Source organism: Leptopilina heterotoma, unplaced genomic scaffold (assembly GCF_015476425.1).
Source record: "Leptopilina heterotoma isolate Lh14 unplaced genomic scaffold, ASM1547642v1 Lhet_59, whole genome shotgun sequence".
Lineage (NCBI taxonomy): Eukaryota > Metazoa > Arthropoda > Insecta > Hymenoptera > Figitidae > Leptopilina > Leptopilina heterotoma.
Genome location: NW_025111133.1, coordinates 402596 through 427885, shown reverse-complemented (window position 1 = coordinate 427885; position 25290 = coordinate 402596). Strand labels below are relative to the sequence as shown.

Here is a 25290-nt window from a genome sequence, read left to right as displayed (position 1 = left end):
TTCGGTATTTTTTCCATTAAAAATATTCGCCGGACGTTTTACTTTAAACCGTTTTAGACTACAAAAGACGATCACAAAAAAAAAATCTTTTTAAGTGAATTTTATTTTACAAAAAGGGAATTATTCATAATTTTATACTCTTTTTTTTATAAAAAGAGAATTGCCTTTAGTGAAGTTCACAACGTTTATAATCAACCGACGTAATAGAAAAAACGTTTTTCTATTCAAATTTTTGACGAAAAACTTTTTATAACAATTCAATTTATCAACAATTAAAAAAAAAAATTTATAAACAAAAATATATTGTTTTCTGTTTGAAAAATATTTTTTTCTTCCAATTCAGCAACGTTCTCAACTTTTCAACCATGTGAGAATTTAATGAACTTTTAGTCGGTTTTTATATTTTTCATACATATTTATTTTATATTTATTCATATTTTATTTACATCTATTCATATATTTTTTGCAATTTCTAAAAAGAAATTAAGTTTTAAATTTAATTATGGTTGACACAGGTCAGAAAAATCAGAGAATTCAGAAAAAAATCAGTGAATTTTATTAATAATACTGGAAAAAATTAAATTATTAGAATTTGTAAGAAAATTCACAATTTTTTTGTGAAGAAAGCTTAGAAAATATTAAAAAGAATTCTTCATCAATTTCTTTTTTGTTTGCCTTAAAAAATTTGAAATGATAGAAAAACAAAAAAATAAATTTTTTTATTTCTGACAAAATTTGAATTTGAACATTACACGGAGAGAGATTTTGAAAACCATTTAAAATTTTCATAAATAATTGAATTTCAAAAGGTTATAATTTGAAATTTTCGAAAGTAATTGAATTTTGAATGATGTTAATTAGTAATTTGGTTAAACTTAGTTCTTTCAAAAATTTCAATTCAAATTCCTTTGAAATTAGATAAATTGTTTAATAAATATTATTTAATTATTAAAAATAATTGATTTGGAATTAAAATTTTTTTGATTATTATTAAAGACATTTAATGTAGAGAAGAATTTTAATTCAAATTCGTTTGAAATTAGATAAATTATTTAATATACCTATATTATTAAAAATTAATTTAATTAGAAATTTTGATGAACTTTGTTTTTTGGAAATTTTAATTTAAATTCTTTTGAAATTAAATAAATTATTTTAATACATAGATCAATTATTAAAAATAATTGATGTACAAAAAATTAATTTCAAAATTAAAATCTTTGAAAATCTGTATTTTTAATACTTTTCATTAACAATTCTGTACAATTAATTTTTTTAAAATTTTAATTCAAATTTTTCTGTAACTATTTGAATTTTCTGTTTTTTTAATAATTCAAATTCAATTTTAACTTCAAAATTAATTTATATTTATTTTTTTAAATTGGAGTCTCAAAGAATTTTGTCAGAAATTATTTTTAAAATTGATTTATCGAAGAATTTTAGATCAAAATTACAGAAAATTTAAGTAAAATCATGGAAATAATTTTGAATGAGTTACAGTAGTAATTTTTAGAAATTAATTGGAGTCTCAAAGAATTTTGTCAGTAATTATGTAAAATAATTGATTTATCGAAAAATTTTATTTAAAAATTCTAGACCATGATTTTAAAATCATGGAAATAATTTTGAATGAAATACAGTAGTAATTTTTAGAAATCAATTAAATTTCAATAATTTTCGAGTAAAATTTTAGAAAAAATAAATTTTAAAAACAGAAACAAAGACAAAAGAGAAGACGTTAGGTACACTAGTTGCCTTTTTTTATTGATCTGATTTACAGCAGGAATTTTTTTTGAAGTAGAAAGCCCCCAATGTACCAATTTCCCTAATTTATTTCAATAGAAAAAAATAATTACACTAAAAACTAAATACTACATAAAAAATTAATTTCCAACGATAATCTATTTTAACATATTATTTTTTATTTTCTGTTTACAGGATACTTCTGGCACATTAGTGACATTCACTATGATCCCAAATATTCCCTCCAGGGCAATACAGAAAATAGTAAGTATTTGTGTTTTGTAAATAATAAAAAGGGGAGGACTTCCGTACAATGGGAAAAAGAAACATATTACATTTGAATTATAAAAATAACAATAGAAAAATATCATTTATTTACTTATTACCCCTCTATATTGAAGTTTCATATGATAACTTCTCCTCAATTGGTCCAATAAAACTGTTTCATATTGGTCAATTTCATTTATGACCTTATGTTTTTTATGAGTTTATCGACGTTTTCAAGGCACGTAAAGGATATGAAGAGAGAATCGCATAAGACGTGCGCAGATATTGAGTTATCTGTTATTGTGAGAAACTTTAATATTATTTTTATTTTGGAATTTATACCAATGTTCTCAAATAGTGAAGGTAATTTTTGCAAAATTGTCAATAATACTTTTCTTTATAATAAGATAAATGTATTTTTTTTTATTTCAATTTTCGATTTGAAGGGATTAGAATTTTTTTATACATGTTAATTAATAGTATTTTTGCTCTCGTGTACCATATATCTCTCATATAATGTGGACCACAATATTTCAAATTGAAAATACTGTTTTCATAAAATATCAAAAAATATTCACAGTGAGATATCAATTTTTGAAAAATGTTGATAAACTCGTTTCAATACATAATGTAATTTTAGTTATTTATTTATTATTAAATATATTAGTTCAGAGTTTTGTTTATTTCCTTCAATCGTATTATTAATTGTACTATTAATTATTAAATTTATTAGTTTAGAGTTTTGTTTATTTACTTCAATTGATTAAAAAAAGGGTTAAAATTAACAATCCTCTTTTGTTGTAAATAAATAAATAAATAAATAAATAAATAAAAATAAAATTCTTATTGCTTAATACTTTTTAGTAAAAAAAAATTGTCGACTGAGAAAATTCGCAATACAACGAATTTTGGTATCCTGTTTTTTCTACCTTCGTATTACTCACAGGCACTGTTCCTTTAATTGTAAGCTTTGTGTTTGACAAGCTCGCTTTTCAGTTATTTTCGCTCTTTCAACTATACACACGCTTCGAACAAGAAGTGATTTAAACTTTTTTTTCTTTCTTTTTTTCATTTTCCAGCGACATTTTTTATATTTTATGATTAATGTACGCATATAAAAAGAAAATTTACTTTTCCAATAAAATTCAAAGTTTGCACCTAGCTATTACTATGATATGTTAGAAAAAATAAATAAGTAATTTATTACTATACCTACTTTCTTTTACATGCTACTCAAATATTATTTACATTTTTTCTCATGAGAAAAATAACTAGAGCGAAAAAAAAGTTCTTAATTTTTGTGAATTCCTCTTCTTTTGCAGAATTTTTTCATATTATCAGGGTTGACACACAAAAATTTTAATTTGTTTTTCCCTGATTTACAGAGAAAATTATGACTTTTTCCATGATTCTAAAAAATATTCCAATTCACTCTAAAAATGATTAGATACTGATAAAAAAATTTTTTTTAAAAATTTATTTAATAATTATTTTTAAATAAATATTCAATCATTATTATTTTTCAGTAGAAATTTAAATTGCTCAAAACATTCAAATTCGTTTGAATTTTTGAAATTCAACAATTTATAAAAAATTATTATAAAACATGAAGATATCGATCAAAAAAAAAAAAAAAAAAAAAAAAAAAAGTTTAAATCAATTATTTTGAATAATTTTTGAAAAAGTTTTTTTTAATCATTTTTAAATCTACTTGTTAACAATTCAATTTTACATAAAATTTCAATTATTCGTAAATTCTTCAATTAAATAAATATTATAAATTAAAAACTTCAAATAATTTCAAAAAATATTGAATTTAACTTTTGAAAAAAATTAATTCTGCAGAAACGTTAGTTAAAAGTATGAAAAATTCAGATTTTCAAATATTTTAAATTGAAACCTTTTCAAAATACAATTTTTTTGTAAAACTTCAAGCTATAATGCTTCTAGTATTCAATTATTATCTAAAATTTTAAGATTTAAATTTTAATCAATTTTTATTCGAAACTTCTATGAGAATTCAATTATTTCAATATAAAAATAAATAATTTATTAAGTAATTGAATATTTCTTAAAATTGAATTCTCATAAAGAATTTTATTAACAAATTTTTAAATAATTGAAATCTTTAGAGCGAATTTTTAATAAAATTTTTAAATAATTGAATTCTTTAGACGAATTTTAATAAAATTTTTAAGAATAATTACATTTCTCGAGGAATTCTATTAAAAATAATTGAAATCCTGCAATGAGTTTTATTATTTAAGAAAGTACTTGAATTTTTACAACGAATTTTATTCAAATTTAAAAAAAATTGAATTTATGAAAAGAATTTTATTATTTATGAAAATAATTGAATTCTTGCGAAGAACTTTATTAAATTTGATTTAAATAATTGAATTGAATTCCTGTGAAAATTTTATTATTTATAAAAGTAATTAAATGTTTTAAAAGACTTTTATAAAATATTTTTTTAAATAATGAAATTGAATTCTCATAAAAAATTTTATTAACAAATTTTTGAAATAATTCAATTCTTTCGATGAATTTTAATAAAATTTGTAAAAGTAATGGCACTTTTCTAGGAATTCTATTAAAAATAATTGAAATCCAGCAATGACTTTTATTATTTATGAAAATAATTGAATTCCTAAAAAGAATTTTATTATTTACGAAAATAATTGAATCCCTGTAAAAATTTTATTATTTATGAAAATAATTGAATGATTGCGAAAAAATTTATAAAGAAATTTGTAAATAATTGAATTCCTGTGAAATTTTTATTATTTTATGGAAATAATTAAAGGTTTGTGTAGAATTTTATTAAATTTTTTTAAATAATTGAATTCTTTTTGACTATTATTTTAATAAAATTAGTCAATTTTGAAAATCATTAATTGAGGAAAATTTTTGAGAATAATTGAAATTTTGCTAAGAATTTTATTAAAATTTTTGAAAATAATTGAATTCTTTTGAGGAATTTCAAATAAAATTTTTAAGAATAATTACATTTTTCGAGGAATTCGATTAAAATTGTATTAAGCATAATTGAAATTCTGCAATGAGTTTTATTATTTATGAAAATAATTGAATTCCTAAAATGAATTTTATTATTTACGAAAATACTTGAATCCCTGTAAAAATCTTATTATGTATGAAAATAATTGAATGATTGCGAAGAAATTTTTTAAAAAAATTTTGTAAGTAATTGAATTTCTGTAAAATTTTTATTATTTTATGAAAATAATTGAATTATTGCGAAGAAATTTATAAAAAATTTGTAAATAATTGAATTTCTGTGGAATTTTTATTATTTTATGAAAATAATTAAAGGTTTGTGTAGAATTTTATTAATTTTTTTTTTTTTAATAATTAAATTCTTTTAGACAATTTTATAAAAATTAGTAAATTTTGAAAATCATTGATTGAGGAAATTTTTTGAAAATAATTGACATTTTGACAAGAATTTTATTAAAATTTTTAAAAATAATTGAATTTCGGAGAAGAATTTTATTAGTTTTAAAGATAATTGAAATTTTGACTTGAATTTAAAAATATTTTAGAAGATAATTGACTTTCTGCGAAGAATCTTATTAATTTGGTATATAATTGAATTTCTGCAATTATTTCTAACTTTTCCAAAATTTAATTTTTTTTAGTTTTTTTTAACTAAAATTCTTCAATAAATCCATTATTTTTAATAATTAATTAAATTTCTATTATAAAATTTAAGTATAATTTCAGAAGAATTTGAATTATTATTTTTCAAAAATCTATGATCTTTGAAATTTTCAATTAAATTCATTAAAAATTAAAATTTTATAAACAAATTTTATGAGGCAAACAAAAAAGACATAAAAATTCATAATTTTCTTATGTTTAACTTAAGTATTATTAATTTTAACATTTTATTATAGAGTCAAACTCGCTAAAATTTTTCTATTTTTTTAAACACTGCCTTTCCTCTCTTGTATTTATTAAAATTCACAAATTGGAAGAATTTTTCGTCCTTTATATTTATTTTCAAACAGTTAGTTTTAAACTGCATGCAAAACAAGAAAAAAAAATATTATTTCTATTATTTTGTTTCATTTCTAAAAGAATAATTCCAATCAAAAAAAGGAAAGATTAAAAGTAATCTTTCAATTAAAATATTTTCAAATAAAGAAAAAAGAGAATCCTCTTTTTTTAAATAGAGACGAGTATTCGTAGATTGAAAAAATAAAATGTAAAAGTAAATTATTGAGTGGATAGATTTTCGACATTTTTTTTCTACGACACAATAAAGAATTCTAAACTTTAGGAACTAATTTTTTTTTTTATTTTCTAAATTTAATTTATGTAATTTTCTTTATTTCGTTTTTTAGGTTGTTTGAAGATGAGAAATAATATGGATAGAGAGCACACGCGGTTATATAGAAAGATCGCTGGCACATTTGGTAGCTATGGTTGTGATTCGCCTTGGGCACTGATAGAATCTGCAGCGCAAGCTATGAGAGAGAAGCACGGAAAAGGAATCGAATTTGTTCTGTGGACAGGGTAAGTGTAATCTAGCAATCATTGAGAATCAACGAATCTGCTTGCAATGCATGTCATGGTTTCGCAATCTGTATCATTATTTCGATACTATTTTCATTTTTCATCTTGAAAAATTTATTTTTATTTTCTCAATGGTAGTTATTTTTTATTTCTTTTTTTTTTTTTGCAAAAGGAAAATATGAAAATTACTTTTTAAAACATTTTTCAATTATTTAGCGAAATAAAAAGAGAGTTTATTTATTTTTATTCATTTTTATTAATTTCTTTTTAAAAATTAATTGTGAATTGGAAAATTAATTTTTCAAATAGCTGGAATGTACCTACATTTTTTTTTAATATAAAAGCTTCTTTTATATTATTCATTTTTAATGAAATTTTAAAAATATTTTCACTTTATCTTCTTATTATTTTTTTATTATTTATCGCACAGAGCATATTTTCTTTATCGAGAATTATAAAAGGGAAAATATAGAAGTTTCATTATAATGAGAAATGTATTGCATTTGTGTGAATTTATTTTTAAAACAACAAAAGATGTTTTTCAAGATAAAACACCACTGCCATTCGTCTCTATTATTCAAAAGTTTAAAATACAGAAATTTATTTTGAATTTTGAGAAAAAAAGCTTGTGCACTTTAAAAGTCATCACAGTATATTCTATATTGGATTAAAAGCTGATATCTCTATATAAATTTTAATTTCTGCCCAGTGAAACGAACAAAATGTTACATTTTATACTTTATTTTACCTCAATATTATTTGAAATATAAAAATTTTTTTTTCTCGTTTTGTTTTGTAAACCTTTTTGGAAAATTAAAAAAAATGAATAATAATAAATGCACACTGCTGTTGAACGATATTGTTTTTATTTTTACTGAATAATAAAAAGAAAAGGCATAGTTGAAAGAACCATTTATATAGTTGGATAGGTCACACAAATTTTATATGGTTACCGCATCCATTTCCCTAATTGACACATCCATTCCTCTAATTGACAAACAATGCGTTGGCACGTCAATATAATGCCACTCTATGGTTGACATATTCATACTTGGCAATTTCTGTGTAAATCCATAGAATTTGCATCGTTGTCAATCAAAAAAAAAAAAAAAAAAATGGATCTGTAAACTAGGAAAATGTTTGTGGTTAGTGACTATAAAACATATTTAAATCGCAGCTGCTCTTTTCAATGGATATCCTAATATTTTTTATGCAACTCAGTTGCATACTAAGTTTCTCTTTATAACCCAGCGGTCAATAAAGTGCCCATTATTGCCCTTGGGCAATAAAGTACCGCATTATTACCCAAGGACAATAAAGTACCCCATTATTACTCTAGGGCAATAATAACCAAATTATTGACCAGCTGGGTCACCCAGTCCTAGTTTAAATTGTGTTTTATTATTTTCCATTTGGTTTATTAATATTGTATTAATCAGGGTTGCCACAAAAATTTAATATTGTTTTTTCCCTAATTTCCAGACAGAATTTTGACATTTTTTCCTGACCCTAAAGAATATTCGAATTTACTCTAAAAATAATTAGATACTGAGAAAAATATTCGATTAAATTTATTTAAAAATTTTGTTAATTGTAAAATTAACATTTTCTAGAATTCTGAATTAAAATTCTACTTTAAATCAATTATTTTTGATAATTTTTGAAAAAGTTCTTATAGAATATTTAAATACATTTATATAATTTAATTTCACGTGAAATTTCGATTATTCGAAAATTCTTTAATTAAATATATAATAGAAAATCGAAACTTGAAATAATTTTAAAAAAATTAAATTAAAATTTTTCAAAAAAAATTAATTCTTTAGAATTGTTAGTTAAAAGTACGAAAAATTCAGATTTTTAAAGATTTGTATAATAGCAAAAATGAATAATTTGTTTTAATAATTGAATGTTTCTTAAAATTCAATTTTTACGATGAGTTTTATTAATAACTTTTGAAAATATTTAATTTAAAATTTTACTGAAATTTATTATATTAAAGAATTTTATAACAATATTTGAAAATAATTTAAAACTGTTTGAAGAATTTTATTAAAATTTTTGAAAAATAATTGAATTCCTTAGAAGAATTAAAATAATAAATTTATGAAAATAATTGAATTCATGCGAAGAATTTTATTCAATTTTGTTGAAATAATTGAAATTTTTGACAATAAGAATTTTATTAAAATTTTTGTCAAAAATTTTATTCTTGAGAAGAATTTTGCTATCTATTTATAAAGATAATTAATATTCTTGACGAGAATTTTTAAAAACTTTTGAAAATAACTTAATTTCTGCAAAGTGTTTTATTAATTTTCAAAAGAATTAAATTCTTATAATGAATTTTTATATTTATCAAAATAATTGAGTTTTGGTGAAGAATTTTATTAAAATTTCTGAAAATAATTGATTTTACAGGAGGAATTTTGTTGTTTATCAAAATAATTAGATTTCTTCTGGAGAATTACTTAAAAAATTTTAGAAATAATTGATTTTCTGCGACGAATTAAAAGTTATTATGATTAAAATATTTGAATGATTGCAACGAATTTTATTATTTTAGTAAATAATTGAATGTTTCTTGAAAATGAATTCTTTCGTCAAGTTTTAATCAAATTTTTAAGAGTAATTGCATTTTTCGAGAAATTTTCTTGTTTTTAACTAAAATTCTTCTATAAATGCATTACTTTAAATAATTATTATAAAATTTCTTTGAAAATTTTCAAATTTATTTGCTTACAATTCAATTTGACAAAATTTTAATTATTTGTAAATTCTTCAATTAAATATATATTGGAAAATAAAAACTTTATATAATTTTAAAAAAAAAATCCGCAATTAAACTTTCTCAAAAAAATTAATTTCACAGAATTGTTAGTTAAAAATATGAAAAATTCAGATTTTCAAATATTTAATTTGAAACCTCTTCAAAATTCTACTAGAATTCAATTATTCCATTTTTCCTAAAATTGAATCCTCATAAAGAATTTTTCTAATAAATTTTTAAATAATTGAATTCTTTTGAGGAATTTCAATAAAATTTTTAAGAATAATTACATTTTCGAGGAATTCGATTAAAATTGTATTAAGAATAATTCAAATTCTGCAATCAATTTTATTATTTATGAAAATAATTGAATTCCTGAAAAGAATTTTATTCTTCACGAAAATAATTGAATCCCTGTAAAAATTTTATTATTTATGAAAACAAATTGAATGATTGCGAAGAAATTTATAAAAAAATTTGTAAATAATTGAATTTCTGTAAAATTTCTATTATTTTATGAAAATAATTGAAATAATTGCGAAGAAATTTATAAAAAAAATTGTAAATAATTGAATTTTGACAAATTTTTTTTTTTAATTCCTAAAAATAATGACTGTAGTGGCCACCATTTATTTTGACGAATCTTTTTTTCGAATTGACTTAAATTTCGAATTGAATTAAATTTTTTAAATAAAAAAAACTACTTAAATTTGTGCAAATTTACCGGCCCTCTAAAGGTTAATAAAAATTCCTGACTTTTCCCTGATTTTCCTGAACTGTTGCAATCCTGTTTATGCAAAAAAAAAAAAAAAAGAGACTATGACAAGAACCGTATGAAATGACAAGTTTTTTACAATTGAATCAGAGAAAATTCAACAAGTGTAAAAGTTAGTTTCTTTTCATTTATTTGTTACAGAGATGCTTTATCGCATGCAGCGGGAATGAGCGAGGAATTGCGCTTACAAAGTCTCAAGAATTTGACGGATCTTCTGTCTCACACTTTCACTGAGCAATTTGTGTTCCCCGTTCTGGGACACGAAGATCTTGGTTTGAATTTCACACAGCTTGCGAATCTTTGGAAGCATTGGCTTCCACAAGAAGCACTCAGCACCTTCAAGAATAGTTAGTATAATCTTTCTTCATCACTAATTGCGAGTCAAATTACATATTTTCATTTTAACCCCTCCGCCATATTATTACGTCGATGGGTTTGGGTTGGGAATTTTTATATTACATTTGACACGATATGCATATCGTATAATTTAGGCTTCAAAGCTAAGTCAAATGCACTTTAAGCGATAGAGCGAAGCAATTTAATGTAATTAGAGGTAATGGTTGCTGCTGTGCTGCAAGCAGAAATGAGTGAATGAACACCGTACCCTACTTGTTCCAACTATATTAGTAATGGCACTGCAAATCAATATAATTAGAAATTGTGAACCAAAAATATCATCTAATTAGAATTGAGAAATTAAAAAATATTCTTTACGAGAAAAGTATTTATCAATACGTAGTTATTGATCACTTAACTTGAGGAAAAAATTAAGTTATTGGGATCTCTTTTGGGGGCGTGGTTTAATCATTTGACCTACTTTTAGTAGTGCCATTTTTCGCCACTGAGTTAAAAAAAGGCACGCTGATTTGCGAAAGCTAGGCATACAAAAAATTAGACAAACCGACCTACTCTCAATGGTTGCAAAAATTTTCAACAGAGAGCTTTCCAATTTGTCTAAATCGCCATGGGAATTTCGCGAAATGCCTGGGGAATTCCCGGAAATGCTTAGGAAATTTGGAAATATCGCAAGATTTTAGGAATTGTCCGAATTTCCTAATGATTCTTAGGCTTACAAATAACTTGGATTCTGCACTCGAAAGTTATGTGGGGTTTGGTATAGCATAAATAACCATAAAACATATAAATGATAAATGATAAAATGTCTTGATTCGGTGACCTACTGTCGGACCCTCGGGACAGTAGCAAGATTTTGGTCTTGAAAATATGGCGCTATGTACAAAATGTTCAATTTTTCCATGACCCTAAAGAATATTCTGATTCACTCTAAAAATTATTAAATACTCAAAAAAATGTTCTATTACATTTATTTGCAAATTTCTCTAAAAGTAAAATTATTCAAAAATAACAATAACTTTTATTTTAAATAAATATTCAATCATTATTATTTTTCTGTAGGAATTAAAATTCTTCAAAACATTCAAAATCAAACCTTTTTAAAATTCAACAACTTATAAGAATATTATTACAAAACATAAAGTCAAAACGTCAAAACGTCTTCTTTATGTTTTGTAATAATTTAAATTACCATAAAATTTTACAAAAAAAAGTTAATTATTTACAAAAATTCTTATAAAATCTTTCGCAAGAATTCAATTATTTGTATTATTTCCACAAGTAGTAAAATTTCTCCAAAAAATTCAATTATATGAAAAATGTAATAAAATTCGTTGCAATAATTCAATGGATTTTAATAAATAATAAATCGATTATTCGGTAATTCATTTTTAAAACAACGTTTATTGGAAAATTCTAGAAAACTTCAATTATTCAAATTATAAAATAAATAATTTATTGAATAATTGAATGTTTGTTAAAATTAAATTCTCATAAAGAATTTTATTAACAGAAACTTTTAAATAATTTAATTCTTTTGACAAATTTTAATAAAATTTTTAAGAATAATTACATTTTTCGAGGAATTTGATCAAAATAAAAGAAAATTTTCTAATTATTGTATGAGAAATAATTAAAATCCTGTGATGAGATTTATTATTTATAAAAATAATTAAAATTTTCCCAAGAATTGTATTAAAATTTTTTTTAAAATAATTAAATTTCGGAGAAGAATTTTATTTTATAAAAAATGTTTAAAACTATTTGAATTTTTGCGAGGAAATTTCTTCAATTGTTAAAATAATTGAATTCCTAAGAAGAAATTGATTATTTTTGAAAATAATTGAATTCTCGAGAAGAATTTTATTAAAATTTCAAAAAATAATTCAAAAAAAAATTCTTGAGCAGAATTTTATTAAAATTTTAAAAAACTAATTGAATTCCAAAGAAGAATTTTATTTATTTGTGAAAAGATTTGAATTATTTCAAGGAAATTTATTAAAAATTTTGTAAATAATTGAATTCCTGTGAAATTTTGTCAAGAATTTGAGTAATTTTATTAAAATTTTTCTAAAATAATTGAATTTCGATGAAGAATTTTATTATTTTCTATTACTATTTATTATTATATATTATTACTTTTGAAAATAATTTAATTCTTCCAACAAATTTTATTCAAGTTTACAAAAATAACTCAATTTCTGTGAAGAATGTTATTATTTATATAAATAATTGAATTCTTAAGAAGAAGTTTATTAAAATTTCTAAAAATAATTGAATTCTTAAGAAGGATTTTATAAAAATTTTTAAAACTATTTGAATTCTTGCGAAGAAATTTCTTTATTTGTTAAAATAATTGAATTCCTAAGAAGAATTTGATTATTTTTGAAAATAATTGAATTCTCGAGAAGAATTTTATTAAAAATTCAAAAAATAATTCAAAAAAAATTCTTGAGTAGAATTTTATTAAAATTTTAAAAAATAATTGAATTTTAGAGAAGAATTTTATTTATTTGTGAAAATAATTGAATTATTTCGAAGAAACTTTTTTAAACATTTTGTAAATAATTGAACTCCGGTGAAATTTTGCCAAGAATTTTATAAAAATTTTTAAAAATAATTGAATTTCGATGAAGAGTATTATTATTTATAAAGATAATTGAAATTTTGACGAGAATTTTTTTTTAAATTTTTGAACAAAATTGAAATTCTGCGAAGAATTTTATTACTTTTGAAAATAATTGAATTTCTGTGAAGAATGTTATTATTTATAAAAATAATTGAATTTTTGTGGAAATTTTATTATTTATAAAAATAATTCAATTCTTGAAAAGAACTTTGTTGAATTTTGTTAAATAATTGAATTTTTGCGACGAATTTTATAAAAATCTTTTTAAATAATTGATATTTTTCGAAAAATTTTATAAATATTTGTATTTTAAATAATTGAATTCCTGTGAAAATTTTATTACTTATGAAAATAATTGAATTATTTCGATGAAATTTATTAAAAATTTTGTAAATAATTGAATTCCTTTGAAATTTTGCCAAGAATTTTATTAAAATTTTAAAAAATAATTGTATTTCGATGAAGAATTTTATTATTTATAAAGATAATTGAAATTTTGACGAGAATTTTTTTTTAAATTTTTGAACAAAATTGAAATTCTGCGAAGAATTTTTATAACTTTTGAAAATAATTGAATTTATGGAATCATTTGTAACTTTTCCAAAATTGAATATTTTTTTTAGTATTTATAACTATAATTCTTCTAATAATTTAGTATTTATGACAATTGTAAAAATTATTTATTAATAAATAATTTATAAATGATAATTTTATGATAGTTCTTGAAAAATTAAGTTATTCAAAAAGGAATAATTGGCTAGAAATAGAAAAAATTTAAGGTCTTGTATTAAAATTCGGGATAATTTTATAGTTTACGAGGCAAACAGAAAAACATCAAAATTCGGAGGTTTTTTTTATGAATTTTAAAAATTCAATTTTTTCCAGTACTTTTACTAAAAATCCCTGACTTTTCCCTGATTTTTCTGACCAATTTTACTTTCTCTGACTTTTTCCCGAAGGCCCTGACTTTTCTGACCTTGTGGCAACCCTGATAATACTTGGTGACCACGTTTCGACTCGAAGCTTTTTGGCGGCGTTTTCGCTAATTCAAATGTGTTCCTAATGGCGAAGAGCAAACTATTAAGTTCACGTTATTCAGTGATCACGTGTCCCAGATACTTTACTATGGTAACACCTGACCACTGAATAACATTTCCTTAAGTGGGACTGTGGGAGGTTTGACGTCGAAGTACATAATGATATGCACTGTCAATTATTGTCCAGTACACACCATTAGAACTCGACTGTCGATAATACCGGTTCTACTCGGGAGAGATTTGCTACAGTTCCTCTCACCTCCGGCGAGAGAAAATCCAATAGACAGGCAATCCAATCCAGGCAAATGCGAGTACTCCTAATTTCAAGTCGTTCTGTAGTTGCAATAATTAATAAATTAGTAACAATGCCTGTTTTTTGTGACCCTTGTGTGTTAAGGGGTTACCATCCGAAAAAAAGTCCTTGTTTTATAATATAAAATTTATAAACATAACTTTTCTTCCAAATCCCCGATTCTTAAAGTGCAAATATGTAAAATTCTCAAAGTTATATGTTAAAATTAAAGTTTTAAAAAAACTTTTCTTGGCGTCATATTAAATTCCCTATATAAATAAACTCTGATGTAAATTCAGAGGACAGGTTTTTATTCATTTCAAGGGGCGAATATTTTTATTTAGAAAGAAAGTCCAAAAGCGAAATACGTGTTTTAGCGTTATATTCTCGTGTTTGAAAAATGCATGCGAACTAAAACGGGAATTATTTTCAATTGGTTTTGAATTCACCGCCAACGAACTCTCTCTCTCTCTCTCTCTCTCTACGTGACCAGCCATAAACGAGAAGTGTATTTCTGTAATCCTACCGAGCCAAATGTTAAATTTATGATCCCCTAAATTTGTTTCAGCTGGATTCTACACGATCGAGCAGTGGAAGGAGAATTACCGGCTCATTTTTCTCAATACAAATTTATGGTTGAATGTCGGTTCTGTGATCGATAATCGTGTACCACAACGTTCTACTAACACTGCTGCTACTGACAATTCGAGTGACCCCCTCGGCCAATGGGAATGGTTCCAATCCATTCTGGAGGCAGCCCGGAAGAAACGAGAAACCGTAAGTAGACATGAAACCTTATGATGAATCTTATAACGTGACACAATTTTTTTTTTCGATATGGATCTTTTTTTTTCTCTTCTCTTTTTTTTTGCGAAATAACTTTCGGATTAGCGGAAACTTCTTTTCCGAGTAAATAAGTGGTTGACAATGGATTATACCCGGAGATTATGAGGTACTTGTACTGAGCTGCTCGTATAGCTTTCTCGGATATTATATACAGGGCGCAGACATATATCGAACGTGAGAGAAGAAACCATTTATGTGGTCGGTTAAATATTTTCAGAATGAAAGTAATGTTTTAATTAATCCCGAAAAATATCTATAACGTCTACATTCCCTATAAATTTGTAAAGGAATGTATTTTTAGCATACCCACTCACTCTGTAAATCGGAATTAAAATTTAAATTTCTGTTGAATATCTCAAATGTCCTTTATCCAAGAAAAGATCTGTTTTAATTTGTAAAATACGTGATTTTTTTCACTTGAAAATAAATTGTCGATATAAAATTAACGAGTTTTATTTGAAGGCAGATTTAGAGTCTTAATTTAGGAAGAAATATTTTTTAGTCTGTCTTTGAATTTATTGAATATAAATTTTATATGCTGATTACCGATATTGAATTACAGAATTATCTGCAAATAAAACTTTCTTTTCACATCGTAGACGCGTTTTCATTATATATTGTTGTAGGATTAAATTTTTAGAATTTAACTTTTTTTCCTTTTATCAATTTTTACATAGTTAATAACCACTTCAGATTTCGCACTAGATAATTAATTTTAAAAAAGTTGCTTTCAAACTAAAAAAAGTAGTAAAAAATTAGCTATCGAAAAATTAACTTTGACGACCAAAAGAATTCGTTTTAGTCACTTCACAAACTTGACAAAAATTCTATTCTATATTTTATTTTCCTGACTTTTTTCCTAATTTTCATCAAAAATATTTACTTGCTTCTAATCCTACTGCTAATAAATTGAATTTTTGCAAACGAATTTTAGTATTCATGAGAGAATTTAAATATTTATAAAAATAATTTAATTCTTTTGCGAAGAATTTTATAAAAATTATTAAATTTTCTCTTGACTAATTTTATGCAAATGCTAATTTAAATAATTGAATTCATGACAAATTTTTATTATTCATGAAAAAAATTGAATTCTTACGAAGATTTTGTAGAAGAAATTTTTTAAATAATTGAATTCTGATTGGAAATTTTATGAAAACAGTAAATATTGAAAATCATTAAGAATTGCGAAAAGTTCTTAAAAATAAATTAAATTTTACAAAGAATTCTATTAAATTTTTTGACAATAATTGAATGTCTGTGTGGCATTTTATTAAATTTTTTTTAAAAATAATTGAATTCCTAAAAAGCATTTTATTATTTATGAAAATAATTGAATTCTTGCAACCGATTTTATTAGAATTTTTTAAATAATTGAATTTCCAAGAAAAAATTTATTACTTTTAAAAATAATTGAATTCTTGTTATGAATATTGTTATTTTTAAAAATAATTGAATTTTGCAAAGAATTTTATTAAAATCCCTCAAAATAATAGAAATTTCGGGAATAATTTTGTTATTTATCTTTAATAATTAAATTCTTTCGAAGAATTATTTATGTAAATAATTCAATTCTTGTGAAGAATTTTATAAAAATCTAAAAGAATAATTGAATTATTTCAAAAAATTTTAATTAAAATTGTATTTAAAATAATTGATTTTTTTTCTGCGAAGAATTTTATTATTTTTGAAAATAATTTAATTTTTCCAACGAATTTGATTCAAGTAAATAAAAAAAAACTGCATTTCTGTGAAGAATTTTATTATTTATATAAATAAATGAATTCTTGCAACGAATTTTATTCAAGTTTATAAAAATAATTAAATTTCGGTGAAGAATTGTATTATTTATAAAAGTAATTGAATTCTTGAAAAGAACTTTGTTAAATTTTTTTAAATAATTTAATTCTTGTGACGAATTTTATAAAAATCTTTTAAAATAAGTTATATTTTTTGAAAAATTTTATGAAATTTTGTATTTTAAATAATTGAATTCCTGTGAAAATTTTTTTACTTATGAAAATAATTGAATTATTTTGAAGAAATTTATTAAAAATTTTGTAAATAATTAAATTCCTGTGAAATTTTGCAAAAGAATTTTATTGAAATTTTCAAAAATAATTGAATTCCTGAGAAGAATTTTATTATCTATGAAAATAATTGAATTATTTCAAAAAATTTTATTGAAATGTTTAAAAAGAATTGAATTTCTATAAAAAATTTTGTTATTTTTAATAATAATTAAATTCTTCATAATTAAGAATTTTATAATCATTATTTTAAATAATTAATTCTGCGCAATATAATAAATATTATAAAAATTTTATTTTAAATAATTGAATTCTCATGGATAACTTTATTTGTGAAAATAATTGAATTCCTAAAAAGCATTTTGAAAAATTGCATTAAAATCTAAAAGAATAATTGAATTATTTCAAAAAAATTTAATTAGGAAAATATTTGAAAATAATTGAATTCCTGTGAAAAATTCTAATATTTTTGTATATAATTGAATTCTTTTAAAAATTTAAAAAAAACATTTTTTTAAATAATTGATTTTTTCGAGGAATTGAAATTAAATTTTTAAGAATAATTACATTTTTTGAGCAATTCCTGTAAAATTGTGTTAAAAATAATTGAAATCCTGCGATGAATTTTATAATTTTTGAAAATAATTGAATAGTTGCTAAGAAGATGAATTATATCAATTATTTTTAAATAATTGAATTTCGAATATTTTTTTAAAATAATTGAATTGTTTTAAAGAATTTGATTATCATTTTTAAGAATAGTTTTTTTGATTTCTAGTATTAGTGAATTTAAAGTAGTGGAAATGTTAAAAAAAAAACAGAAATAGTAGTTTTTAGTGGCTGAAATCTAAAAAAAGTACCCAAATAGTAGAAAAATGTAAAAAAGTAGTAAATAGTAGGTTTTTGTAGATGAGTGCGAAGCCTGCCATTTATTAACCAGCGTGGAATTTCGAGTAGCAAAGTGACAAAAATACAAATTTTTTCTATTTAGCAAATTAAATTTACTAATTTTTTTTTGTTTGCGAAAACTTGTTTTTTTGAGCTAAAAAAAAATTACTACGAATTGGCCGGAGAAAGTTCGTTAGTGCAGTTTCCTAGGACGAGAGGCATTTTCGTTCGCAGATAAAGTCGTAATTGATGTTCAATTCGTGCAAAAATTCAAATTCACAACATCGAGGAAAGTGAGAATTACCGTGTGATTCAGAGGAAAACTGCGCTTTTTTTCATGAGACAACAATGAGATTGCTGATTGGTTGTTTTTAATGCTGATATACGTTCAAACGATCGAGAGCAATAATTATTTGTGATGCCATTATGTTTTACTCCCTCAACAGATTTCGCAAACAGGAAACGTGTTCATAAAAATAAAAAGACTAACATATGTGAAACGTGTTGAATATAGTTTTCAGGAAAACGCTTATATATAATAAATATACTTTTTGAGTGGAACAATTTAACATTTACTGTAAAATTCCATATATGTTGGAGTTTAAAAGTCACATACGGCTTTTACTACCTACTGAAATGGAAATTAATAAAATATTTTTCACTTTTTTTTTTTACAAACTGACAGGAAGTGGAAAAAATTTGAAAAGTCTGAATATGCAATACACTTTTACTACTGTCGATAAAATGACAAAACAATTCATATTCAGTCTGACTAAAACGTTGCTTTACTACTCATAACTCGGCGATGGGAATTTAAATCGTTTTGTCTGTCTTTAAATATGTTTCACTACTGAATCAGGATTGTCACAGTTCTGGGAGAGTAGAATTAGTCAGGGAAATCGAGAAAAGACAGAAAATTTTATTAAAAATATTGTAAAAATTAAATTTTTAGATTTCATGAGAAAATTGTAAATTTTTTCTTTCTAGAAAACTTTGAAAATATTAAAAAGAATTCTATTTAAATTTCTTTTTGTTTGGCTTATAAACTGAAATCAAAAACAAATTTTTTTCTCAAATTTTTTTATTTCTGACACAATATTTCAAGTTTACAACATATCAAGTTGAATTTATTTAAAACAATTTAATTCTTGAAGATAAATTGCAAAATTATTGCTTATAAATTAATTAATAATTAATTAATAATTAATTAATAATTTTACATAAAAATTTAAAAATAATTGAATTTTATAAAAGTTATATTTAAATTTTCATCAATAATTGAATTTCAAAAGGTTTCCATTTGAAATTTTTGAAAATTTCAATTTTAAATGAATTTAATTAGAAATTTTGTTGAACTTAGTTTATCGTTAATTTTTAATTCAAATTATTTTGAATTAGTTAAATTTTTTAATGTTTATATTTAATTGTTACAAATAATTGATTTAGAAAGGAGTTCTCTGAATATTATTAAAAAGAATTAATTTAGAGAAGAATTTTAGTTAAAAACACAAAAAAAAATTGAATTTTTGGGAAGTTACAACCGAATGCAGAAATTCAATTATGTTTAAAATTTTTTTTAAATTCGTGCGAAAATTTAAAATATCTTTGTAAAGAACAAAGATTGTTACAATCTTCTCTAAAATTCAATTATTTTCAAAAATTTTCAAAAATTTTCCTAAATTCAATGATTTCCAATATCTACTATTTTTAATAAAATTTTCCAAAAAAATTCAATTATTTACAAAAAATTCTAATAAAATTCTACGCAAACATTTAATTATTTTCATAAAATAATAAAAATTTCACTGCATTTCTATTATTTACATATTTTTCATAAATTTTAAAAATAATTTTTGATAAAATTCTACTCAAATATTTAATTATTTTCATAAATAATAAAACTCATTGCAAAATACAATTATTTTTAATACAATTTTCATCGAATTCCTCAAAAATGTAATTATTCTTAAAAACATTATTAAAATTCATCAAAAGAATTCAATTTTCAATTATTTAAAAATTTGTTGTTAAAGTTCTTTACACGAATTCAATTTTAAGAAACATTCAATTATTCAATAAATTATTTATTTTTCTATTTAAATAATTTAATTCTCGTAGAATTTTCTAATAAAAATTGATTTAAAATTTTAAATAATATTTGAATATTAAAAGCATTATAGCGTGAATTTTTAGAAATAATTGAATTTTGAAAAGGTTCGAAATTAAAATATTGGAAAATCTAATTTTATTCATACTTTTTACTAAAAATTCTGTAAAATAAATTTTTTTGAAAAAGTTTAATTGAATTTTTTTTTATATAAATAATTGAATTCTCGTTAAATTTTTTAATAAAAATAGATTTAAAAATGAATTTTAGTTAAAAATAATATATCAATTTTTAGAAATAATTTAATTTTGAAAAAGTTTCAAATTAAAGTCTTTGAAAATCTGAATTTTTAATACTTTTAATTAACCCCTTCGCAGTCTAGTTGAAAATCGCTTGTGGTCCAAAAACGGTCCGAAAAAAAAGTTTACAAAAAAATATGATTTAATCATATATAAGGTTTTTGGGGTCGCTGAATTCGAATTTGAGGTTAATTTTTGAAAATTCAAAATGGCGGATCCAATATGGCGACCAAATATGGTGGATAATTTTAAAATTAAAGCGTTTTAAGGGAAATTCATTTCTCGGGGGTTTTCGAGGTCGCTGAATCCAAATCTGAAGTCAGATTTAAAAAATTCAAAATGGCGGACCCAAAATGTCGACTTCAAAAAAAAAATTTTTTTCAGATTCCCTTAAAACTCGTTACTCAGGGGTTTTCGGGGTCTCTAATTACAAATATGATGTCAGATTTTCAAAATTCAAAATGGCGGATCCAATATGGCGGATGATTTCAAGATTGATGCGAAAAAAATATGAAGTTACCTCAAAAACCCCTGAGTAAACATTTTAGACAAATTTGTCAACATTCAAAAAATTTGATCGACATATTGAATCCAAAATTTAGCATTTAGAAAAACGAACATCAAATTCGAATTCAGCGACCCCAAAAAACCCCGGGAACGGAATTTCGATCAAAACGCATAAATTTTGAAATTATCCGCCATATTGGATCCAACATTTTGAATTTTGTAAAACGAACATCAAATTCAAATTCAGCGACCCCAAAAACCCCCGAGAAACGAATTTTAATCGAATCGCATCAATCTTGAAATTATCCGCCATATTGGATCCGCCATTTTGAATTTTAAAAATCTGACATCATATTTGTAATCAGAGACCCCGAAAACCCCCCAAGTAACGAGTTTAAAGCGAATTTGAAATTTTTTTATTTTTCGAAGTCAACATTTTGGGTCCGCCATTTTGAATTTTTTAAATCTGACTTCAGATTCGGATTCAGCGACCCCAAAAACAGTAGTATGTACTTCGCTACTAAAATCAAATCATGTTTAGTATTTTTTTTTTGAGATGGCCATATATGGCCACAGACGCAAAGGTGGCACGACTTTTCGTGGCCATATATGGGCCATGGACTGTTAAGGGGTTAATAATTCAGTACAACTAATTTTTCTGAAAAATTTTAATTCATTTTTTTTTTTTGAAATTATTTGAATTTTTAATATTGGTTTAGGTAAACTTTCTTTATTCTTTATTCAAAGAATAAAGATTCTCAAAGAACTTTGTCAAAAATTATTAAAAATAATTTATTTATAGAAGAATTTAAGTTAAAAGTTCCAGAAAATTAAATTCAAATCATGAAAGTTTAATTTTAAAAAAGTTACAATAGCTTTGAAAATATTAAAACGAATTAATTCTTCTTTTTCTTTCTTTTTTCCTATTTATAAACTTTGAAATGAGAGAAAAACACTTAAATTTTTTTTATTTCTGACAATATTAAATATTAAATTTTACAGAATATGAAATTTAATTTATTTGAAACAATATAATTCTTGGAGGACTGTTGTAAAATTATTACATACTTGTAGATTATTTTATGAATAATTTTACATCAAAATTTCAAAAATAATTGCGAATTGTATAAGAGGTTGCATTTACGATTTTCATAAATAAATAAATTTCAAAAGGTTAATTTCCAATTTCAGAAAATTATTCGATTTTTAGTGAATTTTAATTGAGACAAAGAACGAATCAAAACTCTGCTTCGCAACACTTCTATATTCGTTTTTTTTGTCTTAATTAAAATTCATTAAAAATCCAATAATTTTCTAAAATTTAAAATTAACCTTTTGAAATTTAATTATTTATGAAAATCTCGCATAAATACAATCTAGCAATTCAATTATTTTCGTAATTTTTATGTAAAATTATTCATAAAATAATTTATAAGTAATAATAAAATTTTACTTTTTTGTCTTAATTTGATATCCTTAAAAAAACTGTGTAGAGAAAATATAATATTATAATTAATGCTAAATATATAATTTTTTAGCGAAATAAGGAAAGAAGCAAAATCTTTTCTGTAAATCAGGGAAAATTTTAAGGAAATAGAAAATTTTTTCGATAAATCGGGAATGAAAATATAAAATAAAGGACTTTTGATTTTTTTCGTATTTTTAATAGAGTAAAAATTTTTTCCGTCTTAAAGTAGATCCGAGAATATAGATATTCATAGGTATACTGAAATTGATACAAATATTAATAAAAACGATATAATTTATGAACTTTATAATTAATAAATTCATTTCCCACAATTATAATATTAATTATAGTTATTGTAATTTCATGCATTGCGAATAATTATTTTTAGCCGAGGAATGGTTGCTTTTTGTGAATTCTAGTTATCCATTAATCTCAATTAAATTTTCTGCAATTTATGCCTGAAATGACAAATATGAGGTATCAATGGAATCGAATCTGAACAAAATAATTTGAATTGTAAAGCTTGAGCATATGGAGCGTGTCGGTGCAAGCTTAATGACATACAAATGAGCACTGTTAGTTGCCACATATATGTATATATATAATACTATATATATATACATACAAACGTATATTCCCTATATTAAATTGTAGTGATGACAGTGTCACCACATATATTCCCCGCGAGAGTAATAGCTTTTCCCAAATACAGTATATGTGATTATTCTCGATGATTAAACTCAGTATACAAGTGAGTATAAATCAGGTTGGCTTTTTGTCACTCAATTTTTTATATAAAACTCTAAAGAGCTTACTATTGTGAATTAGTCACGTCACGTATTCAGCGCAAACATGCCCTCACAACTTTTGTATATATAAAATTACAAAATCAACTTGAAAATATAAACAATCATGCATTTTAACTTTATATCTATATATATCTATATATATATATATATATATATACATACTATTCTGTTTTCCAAACTTTAGTGAGTTTTAATTAAAACTCGTACAATTTAATTTTTAATTAAAAAAAAGAAATTACATCTAGGACAATTACTGCAGAAGATTAATTAAATTTTCAAAAGAGGATTCATATTTAAATTTGCTGAAGGAGAAAATTTTTAATATCATGTTTTTAAATCAATTTTATATATATATATAAGTGAACGTTTAAAAATTATCTGGTAAATATATATGTATATATTCCTAATAGGAAGAGGTTTAGGTTAAATAGCGTGATTAAATATGCTCTTTACAATTTACACAGTAGATTCAAAGTAGATGTTTCTCGAAATATTCCCCTTTAAAAATTCTCTTTAAGACTCTGATAAACTTTTAATTAAACTCATAAAAATAAGCTTAAAAGTAAAACCGAAAATAGAAAAAGAAATTATCGCTAAAAATTAATTTAATTTTTTGCTGGAAATTTTATTGTCGTGTATTGAAATATTTACTTTTTAATAAATATAAAGAGGCAGACAATTTCAGGATTTTATAGAAATTGTTGTCAGGGTTGCTATATGCAAAATGGAAACATGGAAAATCTGGAAATGTCAGGAAATTTTATAAACCTTGAAAAAACTTGAAAAAGGCGGGAATTTTTATCAAAATCCTGAAAAAATGTTGTTTTCTATTGTGCGTTTATTCTTGAAATCTAATTTTACTTAAATATTTCAAAATTCAATTTAAAAATTCAATTTAAAATTTTGTGAAATTTCAATTTTAAATGAATTTTGTTAAAAATATATAAAAAAAAAACTTAGATTTAAAAAAAAAATTTTTTAATTCTTCTGAAATTAGTTAAAAACACTAAAACAAATTGAATTTTGAAGCAATTAGAAATTACTGCAGAAATTCAATTATTTTCAAAAATTTTAATAAAATTCTCATCAAATTTTTAATTATTTTTAAAAATTTTAATAAAATTCTACTCCAAAATTCAATTATTTTCACAAATTTTAATAAAATTCTTGACAAAATTTCAATTATTTTCAAAAATTTTTATCAATTCAATGATTTTCAATAATTATTTTAATAAAATTTTCCAAAAAAATCAATTAGTTAAAAAATTTTTAATAAAATTCTATGCAAACATTTAATTATTTCACAAAAATTCAATTATTTACAAATTATTTTAATTATTTTTAATTATTATTATTTTTTACAAATTATATTCAATTATTTTCATAAATAAAAACATTTTTTACTAGAATTTGATTATTTTTATAAATATTAAAACTCAATGCTAAATTTAAATTATTTTTAATAAAATTTTAATGGAATTCCTCGAAAAAAGTTATTATTCTTAAAAATTTTATTGAAATTTGTCAAAGAAATTTAATTATTTTAATAATTTTTGCTACAATATTTATTTATTAGAATTTAAGTATTATTTTCAATGAATTTTAAATTAAAATTCTTTAAAGAATAAAATTATTTTCAAAAATTTTAATGCAATTCTTTCAAATTCAATTTTTTTCAAAATAATTTTAATAAAATTCTTCGCAGAAATTCAATTATGTTTAAAAATTTACAATACAAAAATTCTCGTCAAAATTTCAATTATCTTTATAAATAATAAAATTTTTCTCTAAAATTCCATTATTTTCAAAACTTTTAATAAAATTCTTTGCAGAATTTCAATTATTTTTAATACAATTTTCATCAAATTTTTCGAAAAATGCAATTATTCATAAAAATTTTATTAAAATTTGTCAAGAGAATTCAATTATT

General features: G+C 22.1%; 2 protein-coding genes across 5 annotated transcripts in view; one reads left to right on the top strand and one right to left on the bottom strand.

The window, feature by feature from the left end:
• Positions 1-25290, top strand: part of LOC122508999 (acid sphingomyelinase-like phosphodiesterase 3b) — a 271059-nt gene that overhangs the window by 76336 nt on the left and 169433 nt on the right. For all 4 annotated transcript variants that reach the window (XR_006302277.1, XR_006302278.1, XM_043622712.1 and 1 more), the window contains 4 exons: positions 1939-2007; positions 6378-6549; positions 10236-10441; positions 14975-15183. Coding sequence is in view for 2 of the 4 variants with exons in the window: in XM_043622712.1 (XP_043478647.1) it covers positions 1939-2007; positions 6378-6549; positions 10236-10441; positions 14975-15183 (656 nt within the window). In the remaining 2 variants the exon portion in view is untranslated. The remainder of the gene's footprint in view (positions 1-1938; positions 2008-6377; positions 6550-10235; positions 10442-14974; positions 15184-25290) is intronic.
• LOC122509000 (glutathione S-transferase 1-1-like) overlaps positions 1-25290 on the bottom strand; it is a 223658-nt gene that overhangs the window by 63759 nt on the left and 134609 nt on the right. The window lies entirely within an intron of this gene.